The sequence below is a fragment of the Lepidochelys kempii genome, chromosome 3, assembly GCF_965140285.1.
Source record: "Lepidochelys kempii isolate rLepKem1 chromosome 3, rLepKem1.hap1, whole genome shotgun sequence".
In the NCBI taxonomy this organism is placed as follows: Eukaryota; Metazoa; Chordata; order Testudines; family Cheloniidae; genus Lepidochelys; species Lepidochelys kempii.
This window is the reverse complement of record NC_136382.1, coordinates 2,944,481-2,953,862: the sequence shown is the minus strand read 5'-3', so window position 1 is coordinate 2,953,862 and position 9,382 is coordinate 2,944,481. Positions and strand designations below refer to the sequence as shown.

The 9,382-nt window shown below is 61.2% G+C and overlaps 1 protein-coding gene across 2 annotated transcripts in view; it reads left to right on the top strand.

Moving 5' to 3' along the window:
* The first annotated feature begins 404 nt into the window (after positions 1-404).
* Positions 405-9,382, top strand: part of KIF3C (kinesin family member 3C) — a 65,274-nt gene continuing 56,296 nt past the window's right edge. For both annotated transcript variants that reach the window (XM_073335489.2, XM_073335488.2), the window contains exon 1: positions 405-2,154. In XM_073335489.2, coding sequence (XP_073191590.1) covers positions 745-2,154 — 1,410 coding nt within the window. In that variant the 5' untranslated portion in view covers positions 405-744. The remainder of the gene's footprint in view (positions 2,155-9,382) is intronic.

Sequence of the window (9,382 nt, the reverse complement as noted above, 5' to 3'; positions counted from 1 at the left end):
GCCCAGGACACGCTCTGTCTGCCCCGGGCGGGCCGGGCGAGGGTAACCGCTGGCCCCCTTCCAAGGGAACGATCCCCGGGTGTGAGCCGCCCCCCGAGCGGCTCCCCCTCCCCAGCGGCCGCCGCCACTGAAACCAGCCGCGTTTGCCCCAGTGAGACCCCCCCGGCCCCGCGCCCGCCGCCCCCCTCCAGGAGCCGGCTGCTTCCAGCCCCGACGGGCCCCGGGCCCCCTGCACAGGGCGGGCCAGGAGCCAGCCACCGCGGCAGGACTACAGCTCCCAGCAGGCGGGGGGGGGGCGGCTGCCTCTCGCCGCCAGCAAATCAGCGGCCCGGCGCCCCCCCCCCCAGCCGCCGCCCCCGCCCCCGCCCCCGCCCCGGCCGCGCACACGCAGCGGCTGCGCTGCAATGAATGAGCCGCCGGCGCAGGGGCGGGCGAGGCGTTCCCGGCCCCCGAGCCCCAGCCCCAGCCCCAGCCCGCGCCGCTGCCCGGCCCCTCCCGCCAGCTTGAGTCGCCCCGGGTCTCCGCCTGCGGCCCCTCCGCCGTCCCCGGCCCGCGGGGCGGCCCCGGCATGAGCCGCCTTGCGGGGGCTGCGGCGCTGCCGGGGGCCGGCGCCGAGTGACAGCCCCGCTGCGGGGAGACGGGGGAGACGCCGGGGCAAGTGCCTGACGCGAACCCCGCCCGGGGGGGGCACCCGCAAAGCCGCCCCAGCCCACTGACCGGAGAGCGGCGGGGGGGGGGCTCGCGATGGCCAGCAGACCCAAGACCAGCGAGGCCTTGAAGGTGGTGGCCCGATGCCGCCCCATGAGCAGGAAGGAGGAGGCGGCCGGGTGCGAGAGGATCTTGGAGATGGACGTGAAACTGGGGCAAGTGACCCTCCGGAACCCCAAGGCCGCCCCCGGGGAGCTGGCGAAGACCTTCACTTTCGACGCCGTGTACGACGCCAGCTCCAAGCAGGCGGACCTGTACGACGAGACGGTCAGGCCCCTGATAGACTCTGTCCTGCAAGGGTTCAACGGGACCATCTTCGCCTACGGCCAGACGGGCACCGGGAAGACCTACACTATGCAAGGGGCCTGGACGGACTCAGAGAAGAGAGGGATCGTCCCCAATTCCTTTGAGCATGTCTTCACCCACATCTCCCGGTCCCAGAACCAGCAGTACCTGGTGAGGGCCTCCTACCTGGAGATCTACCAAGAGGAGATCCGAGACCTCCTGGCGAAGGACCAGAACAAGAAGCTGGAGCTGAAGGAGAACCCTGAGACGGGAGTTTACATCAAAGACCTCTCTTCGTTCGTGACGAAGAACGTCAAGGAGATCGAGCATGTCATGAACCTGGGCAACCAGACCCGATCGGTGGCCAGCACCAACATGAATGAATACAGCTCCCGCTCCCACGCCATCTTTGTGATCACAGTGGAGTGCAGCGAGACCGGCCTGGATGGAGAGGACCACATCCGGGTGGGCAAGCTCAATCTGGTGGACTTGGCTGGCAGTGAGCGCCAGAGCAAAATGGGGGGGCCAGGGGAGAGGCCTAAGGAGGCTTCCAAGATTAACCTCTCCCTCTCAGCTCTGGGCAATGTCATCTCTGCCTTGGTCGATGGCAAAAGCACTCACATCCCCTACAGAGACTCCAAGCTGACCCGCCTCCTGCAGGACTCCTTGGGTGGCAATGCTAAGACCATCATGGTGGCCACCCTAGGCCCAGCCTCTCACAGCTACGAGGAGAGCTTGTCCACCCTCAGGTTTGCCAACAGGGCGAAGAACATCAAGAATAAGCCGAGGGTCAACGAGGACCCGAAGGACACCCTGCTGCGGGAGTTTCAGGAGGAGATCATACGGCTGAAAGCCCAGCTGGAGAAGCGAGGGATGCTGAGCAAGAAGAGGAGGAGAAACAGCCGAAGGAAGAAGGTGGTGGATGGAGAGGGCAATACAGAGGCTGAAGGGGAGGAGGACAATGACGATGGCCTGGAGAAGAACATGGAGAATTACTTGAAGGAGCAGAAGGAGAGGCTGGAAGAGGAAAAGGCGGCCATTCAAGATGACCACAGCCTGGTGAGTGAGGAGAAGCAGAAGCTGCTGGAGGAGAAGGAGAAGATGATAGAGGATCTGAGGAAGGAGCAAGAAGCCACCGAGTTACTGGCCATTAGGTACAAGGTAAGTGTGTCTGTGCTTACTGCACCACCAGGGGTTTGCATGGCCAGGCTGGGATAGGGTCCCGTTTCACTAGCCGCCCTGGTGCACTGCATCCTACAGGCCCACGCTGGGTAGCGCCCCGCAGCACTGCACTGCTGGGTAGCGCCCCGCAGCACTGCACTGCTGGGTAGCGCCCCGCAGCACTGCACTGCTGGGTAGCGCCCCGCAGCACTGCACTGCGGGAGCGTCTCTGTTTATGTGCTGCCCTGCCATAGATTCCCTTAGAGTATCCTGGCTATTGGCTGCCAGGCCCTACCTGACTCACTTGCCTCTTGCTGGGAGGGGCCGGGGGGGGGAGAGCAGTCTGGCAGTGACTGCCCATCCATGGGGTGGGTTCGGCATCCTCGGCTAAGTCCCCACCACATGACAAAGCTGTTTGCAGTGGTTGTCTGCTCCAGAGATGCTGCGAATTCATACCGAGGACCCTGGACCTGGTGACCTCCCAGATACGCACTGGCCCGCAGAGCCTGGGGGACAATGACAACCAATTGGAGCCCACGGTTCCAAATGTCTCCCTATTGTCTTCCGTCCATCCTTTCAGCAGATCCGTGACTGGTCTGCGAGCAGGGAGATGCAGGCCAATCGCAGCAGCATGCCTCTTCAGGGCACCAGTGTCCCACCCCTGCTGGAGCCTAGGAACCCCAGTGGTTCTCCACACCTCATATCCCCCCCTCTAGTTACCCCCTGCTTGACCTCCCCTCGCCCTCAGATCGGAGCAGTCAGGAAGTGGGAGGGGGTTTCATTGGACTCAGGGTTGGCTCCGGTGCTGAGCTGAGACTGTGCGATGCTCTGTTTGAAAGCAAAACCTACAGTCCCTGTGTGGGAGCCCGAGGCTGGGCCAGTTTGTGGCTCAGTCGCTGGGACAGTGTCTCTGGGGTGTGGCTCATGGTCTGACATACAGCGCTCACCCCCCAGGGCATGCAGCACTTTGCGGAGCCCTGGAGAGCACCTTGGAGGGACCTACCCCAGGTCTGTGCTTTCAAAGCTTACTATAGCTAGGGCATTCCAGCCTGAGCTCTCACATCACCGCCAAGGGGGCGCCATACCATCGCCTCCAGCTGGGGAAACTGAGGCACGTACTTCCCCAAGGTCACACAGCAAGTCTGCTGTAGAGCTGGGGAAAGAACCCAGGAGTCCTGACGTTTGGAGAGCGGGCACGCCAGTTTGCCTGAGTGCCCCCCCACCCGGCAAGGGCTTTGCCACCCAACCCCAACCCCCCCCCCAAATGTCTGGGATGGAGACCCCTGCAGGCCCTGGGCTGTCAGTGCAGGTCCCCGCGGGCTTTCAGTGCAGGTCCCTGCAGGCTGCCCCTTTCCCTGCTGCCTCTGGGGGATGGAGGACGTTATCGTAGCTGGTTTCTCTGACCCCCTTGCTGTGTGTTTCTGTTATTGCCTCTCCTGAGCGTGGAGGAGACGGTGGGGCACGTTTGGGAGCTGGAGTGGGGTTGAGGATCAGTGTGTTTCCTGCCGGGTTAATGACCTATGTGCTGGAGGAGGCTGATGGGGTTCGTGAAGTCCTGGCAGCCCAGTGTAGCAGACTTGAATGTTAGGTGTGGTCTCTTTGGAGGAGCTGCTGCTTTCCCTCTGGGTTCTGGGGTGTATTTGGGCAGGAGTCCTGAAGGTCACAGCCACCAAGCCCCCACGTGGGAAGCTTGGGCTGAAATCAGCAAAAATCCTTGATGCAGAGAAACGTTCCTCTTAGGGCCAGTCCCAGAATCCTGCAGGGCCCGGTGGGTTTACAGAGTGGTGCTGTGGGCATTGGGCACCCTGGTCAGGGCTCCTGCTGAGGGTCCAGGTGTGGCAGCAGGTCAGTACAGCACCAAGGGACCCAAGTACAGTGATGGGTCAGTGCTCTCCAGAACCCAGCTGGGGCAAAGAGTCAGTGCTGTGGATGGAGCTCTGGATTAATGCTGCAACCAGGCGCACACTTAGAAAAGCAGCTCTCTACCACCCTCCCGCCCCGCGGGACCTCTGCCTGGTCTGGGTCCTTATTCTCTATCTGGGCGGGAGCAGCCTGGCCACGCTGCCCAAGGCAAGGACCATTGCTCAGAGCAATGCCCTCTTCCTGGGTGCTGGGTCCAGGTCTGATCAATAGTAAGGGTGTTAGCTGTTCACCATAGCGGACAAGAAGGAATCACCCCTCCAATGGGCAGTCTTGCCCAGTTAGCATGGGACATTATGAGAGGCTGCTCCAAAGCATCATGTTGCAGCTGCTGCCAGGGGCAAGAGACTAGACTGAGAAGACCACTGGTCGGGCATTTCCTGTGTTCCACCGTAATCCTATGTGTGAGGAGGGGGCGCTGATCAGGCCTGAGGTGCATTGGCAGAGCAGCTGTGTGTTGAGGGGGGAGGATCCCAGGCCTGAAACAGTGGAAAGGGCTGCAGGGAGTGAGCCCTAGACTGGAGGAGCAGGGGTAGCTATGGGCTGGCTTTGAGATGCATCAGCAGATTGTAGGAGGAGGCGTGGAACACAGGGCTGGACTAGCAGGAGGTGCTCAGGAGAGAGGGGCATTGCCAGATCTGCTGAGGTTCCAGTCTGCACTTTGCCTGGGTCAAGCTCTGTTGGTTCTTAGGTGCCCAAGTTTTGGGACCCCAGAGGCCACGGGCTGCCTTTGATCTGCACACTAATGTGTCTGCAGCTTGAGCGCTTCCTCACAGAGGAGGCAAAGCTGCATATTGCGGGAGCTCACCGGAAGTAAACACAAAATCCCAAGTCATGGGGCTGGGCCTCTCACCTTCCAGATCCTGGGCGGACAAAGTGGGCAGGTGGCCAAGGGCTGTGTATTAATGGGAAAGATGCACCAAGCCTTGGGCCGAAGCTGTCCAAGCAGGAATTTGCTCGGAGGTTTTGGGGGACAGAATTCAGATGCTTTCATTTCAGAAGCATGAGTCTTTGAGCTGAAGGATCACCCGTTATGTGAGCGACACCTGATTCCATCCAGGAGTAGGCAGAGGCATGCGAGTCCCCCCTCCCCTCCGGTGCTGTGCAATATTCTGCAGCACCCTTCAGACCGCACAGAGCGGTAGGGGTTCCCCGCAGATTGGTCCAGGCTGTCTGAACAGGGCACTGGCCATCCTTTGCCTCCAGCTCCTGGTCTCCACAAATCCTCCTGGAAACGTCCCTCCCTCTCGACCCTGGGGTCTGCCATTGTGTGCCAGAGGGGGGCAGCTTCTCTGCATCCCATGCTTGCGTGCCGTGACTCTGCCAGCCTCTTCTGCTCTGGGGGGAGCTTTGGGTTTGCTCTGCTTTTCCTTGCTCAGCCCCAGGCCCTTTGTTCTCCTGATAATGGCTGTTAACACCCCTGTGGTTTTGGAGCTATGCAGTGCAGACCAGCCCTGCATTCTGCCCTCTGCCGGGCAGTCTCTCTCTTGGAGTGGGCCCCATTTTGGCATCAGACCCATTTCCACACTGATATCTCTGGTGTATGCTGATGGCTGTTTGTTAACTAGCTCCCTGCCCCCGTACCCCCCCATCACATTCTCCCTCTCCCCACATCACCTTGCCGGCTGCGCACGGTCTGGTCCCAGGCCTGCAGGCCTGGCTTAGTTAATGTTCCAGTTATCTCAGTGGGAGGGAGGCTGGTGGCAGGACGCAGCCCCGACTGGGGGGATTCTCCGCCATCTTGCCCAGCCGTTGGTGTCTCCGTCATTGTGCGTACCGGGTGTCATCCTGCTTTGGGCTGGAGGCTCCACCGCTGTTGTGTGGTGCCCTTGGCCTGGCCTCTGCTACTATTCGCCCACTTCCCACCTGCTCTCATTCTGGGGGAGCGGCTCCTCCTTGTCTCTAGGAGGCAGACAGGGGCAGTCTGGTTTACGCACGCTGCCCATGCAGCAGGATTTTCCAGTTCCAGCGCAGAAGCCAGCCATGAATCAGGGGCTTGGACGCAGCTTCCAGGGGTGGCCAGGGTGAAGCTTGCAGGGGAGAGGGGCTCCAGCCTCCTGGATGGGTGAGGCTGGCACTGCCGGGAGATCAGTTCTCAGCTTTATGTGCATTGGGCTGGAGTGCCGGGCGTGGCACTAGGAGCCTGTGTGAGTCTGTGGAGAAGGCCTGCCACCCGTCCCAGTGATTGCTCCCCCCGTTCCATAGGGCTGACCCCCGCTGTGCTCGCACCGACAGACCCCCACCCCCAAAGATTAGGAACTTTGTTTTAGCCGTGTGGAGCTTGAGCTACTGGCTGGACGTCCATGAGGAGATGTTGGAGAGGCAGGCCGAGATTTCAGTTTGGACAGAGAGATGGGTCCGGGCGGGTGGGGTAGATCTGTGAGCTGCTGGCTTAGAGGCAACTGCAGAAGTGGTGCTTGCAAATGAAACTGCTCAGAGACAAGGTGCTGAGGGTCCTCCCATCCCCGTCACAGGGGTCCCTCAGGGCCTAGGCATCTATGCATCTCCAGTCTCCTCTGAGGTCACAGGGGCATCCTCTCCCAGCCATAACTCCAGGCAGCCACCTCCCGACTCCACAGGTCACTCTGGTGTGGAGCAGGCCAGGTGTCTAGTTTTCTCAATAACTGACAGGCCTTAAAGTGGAAGTCCCCAATCTGTGGGGCACGCCGCCCTAGCAGGGCAAAGAGGAATGTTTTGGGGGGGGTGGCTGGGGCCCAGGCCAGCCCCCATAGAGGGCGAAGAGGGAATGCCACCCAGCTCCACTCCTGGCCCCAGCCCTGTGCTTGGGGTCCTGGCTGCTGACCCCGCTCCCGGGGCTCTGCTCCCAGCTGCGGCTGCCAGCCCCGTGCCTGGGGATCCGGCTGCCGACCCCGCTCCTGGAGCTCTGCTCCTGGCCGTGGCTGCAGGCCCTGCACCTGGGGTACCAGCTGCTGGCCTCAGCCCCCGGTGAAAGCTCCGTTCCTGCCCCCGCCTCCAGCTAGGGCCCCAGCGTCGGCCCGCCTACCCCTATCCGCTCCCCCCCTTGCAGAGCCATGGCCTCGCTCCTGGCCCTGCCTCTGGGGGCAGGGGGAGGGCACAGACAGGGGTAAGCCGGACGCAAGTTAAAAAGTTTGGAGACCACTGCCTTAAAGGGACAGCATGGCCTCCGACCATGCCAGTTCCCCAGCTCCTCCGTTACCTGGGGAGCGTTTATTTGACCCTCCTTGGCCTCATGCAAGCAGGCAAGATGAGATTTTTAGGAGCCATCGGGCTGCCCCCAGCACATGTTACAGTGGCCTTTAGAGACCTCCGGCCGGCAGCAGGGCAGTGGGTGCACACAAATGCCGGGGGGGGGGGGATTTGGGAGGAGGGGTGAGGCGGGGGTCATGGAATGTGGCGTTGCCGTGAATGGGGCCCTGTGTCTGGCACATTCACTCACTCATTTAACAAGCATAATGCCCATTAGCGAGCGTTTCACCGCACGCAGCCAATGGGGAGGACGTGCTCCGGGCATAAAGGGGGCTGTTGTGCTCGGCAGAGAGCTGCACGCATGCGCAGGCGTGAACAGACACACACAGGGATGCGCTCTCCGTCACGCCCCCCCCCCCCCCGCCTCCCTCCCTCAGGTCAGGTTGCTCACACGTCTCCCCGCACCGGGGGAGCAGAAGTGAAGGCCACGTTCACACCAAAGGGGATGCCGGTCCCTGAGCATTGGCCCATCCCCACACTCAGCCGCTCCAATGCATGTAGCCCTCCCTAAGATGCTCCTTTTCCAGTCAGCAGTGCCACGCCCCAGGGCATAGTGCCATCCCCTGTCGGAAGAGAAGGCAATGACCATCCCGCATCTCTTCCTGCTTTCAGTAGGACACCCTTGTGATGTCTCAGGGGCCCGCCTGGCTGGCAGCCCCTTGGCATAGCCTCAGTTTGATTTTGGGGTGCATATGAGGGCTCTGCTCCTTGGGCAGAAGCTGGCGCGGCCCACGGGATGTGGGGAGGGGAATTCAGCCTATGGCCTTCAGTGACCACAATTGGTCAGGACCTTCACAGGCAACACCTCCAGGAGCACTGTGTCCCCTAGCACTGTGCTGGGGCGTTAGTTCATGGCTGACTCAGGGGAGAGGGTGCCACCTTCTCAGCCACGGGCAGGGCAGGGGGGATCTCTGACCAGGCCAGACCCTGCTTTGCAACCAGTCTGGCGCTTTGCAAAGCTCAGGGCTTGCTGGGAAACGAGGGGTTTTGATTCCCAGGACTATCCCATTGTCTAGGGGGACATGTTGAAAGACTCTCTTGGACCCCAGGTATGGCTCTGGGTGGCTGCACTCCCCTGGACCCAGAGCTCCGTGTCTGACCTGATCTGCTCTGGGCAGGGGGAGGAGGAACGAGCACTGGCTGCAGCCTCTGGAGTCCATGGGTCCAGACGGCTGCTGCGTGATAGGAGTGTAACTTTCTGAAAGCCTCAAGTCCTAGGTCAAGAAAAACCATCCCTTCCTAGCGTACCTGTGCTTCACCCCTTTGTTACACCGGGTCGCAAGGGAATCGAACCTTTCTGCAAAAATGGAGCAAATGGAGGCACATGGGTAGCTCAGTGTGGGTGGGAACCAGGCAGAGAACAGGGCTCGGCTCCAGTGCTCTCCAGTTTTCTTGGTACAGAGAGCGAAGTCCTTCCCAGGGACCTATTTGGCTGGCCCAGAGGCACGGGAGACCGGGAGACATTCCAAGGGGAGCACGAAAGGAGACTGAACGTTGTTCGACCCTGCAGTTCTGAGATGTCAAAAATACTGTAGTCCATGCAAGGATGTCACTTGGGAACAGCTCATTGCCACGGTCTGGCTGGCCCCTTGAAGGGAGTCAGGCCTCGTTCTCCTCGGAGGGCCTTCTTTATTGAGAACAAGCCCTGCCCAGCCCACCTGGAAGTAATCAACTGCCTCGGTGGCTAGTTGGCAGCTGAATAGTTAACGGCACCTGGACTTGATAAAAGGCTACCAGAACACAGGTGGAGAAAGGCGCCCCTAGAGTGAGGAAGCTCCTGAGGAGAAGTAAATCCAGGGAAAGGAACTTAAGGGGGAGCCCTGCCAGGAGGGGCTTGAGGGGACTCTGCGTCAGCCACAGCCTGCCGGGAAGCAGCACATGGAGCCAGAACCTCCAGGGAGCAAGCAAGGGAAGGAGTCACTCTGTGAAAGGGACCTGGAGGCAGCGAAAGGTAGGAAGTGGCCCCAGGAAGGAGCAGTGAGTCTGAGGAAGCAGCCCTTAGCTGCTTAATACAGGGCCCCAGAAACCCAAGTAGGGGGACGGCTGACCTGGGTTCCCCTGCCAGCCACCGAGGAATGGG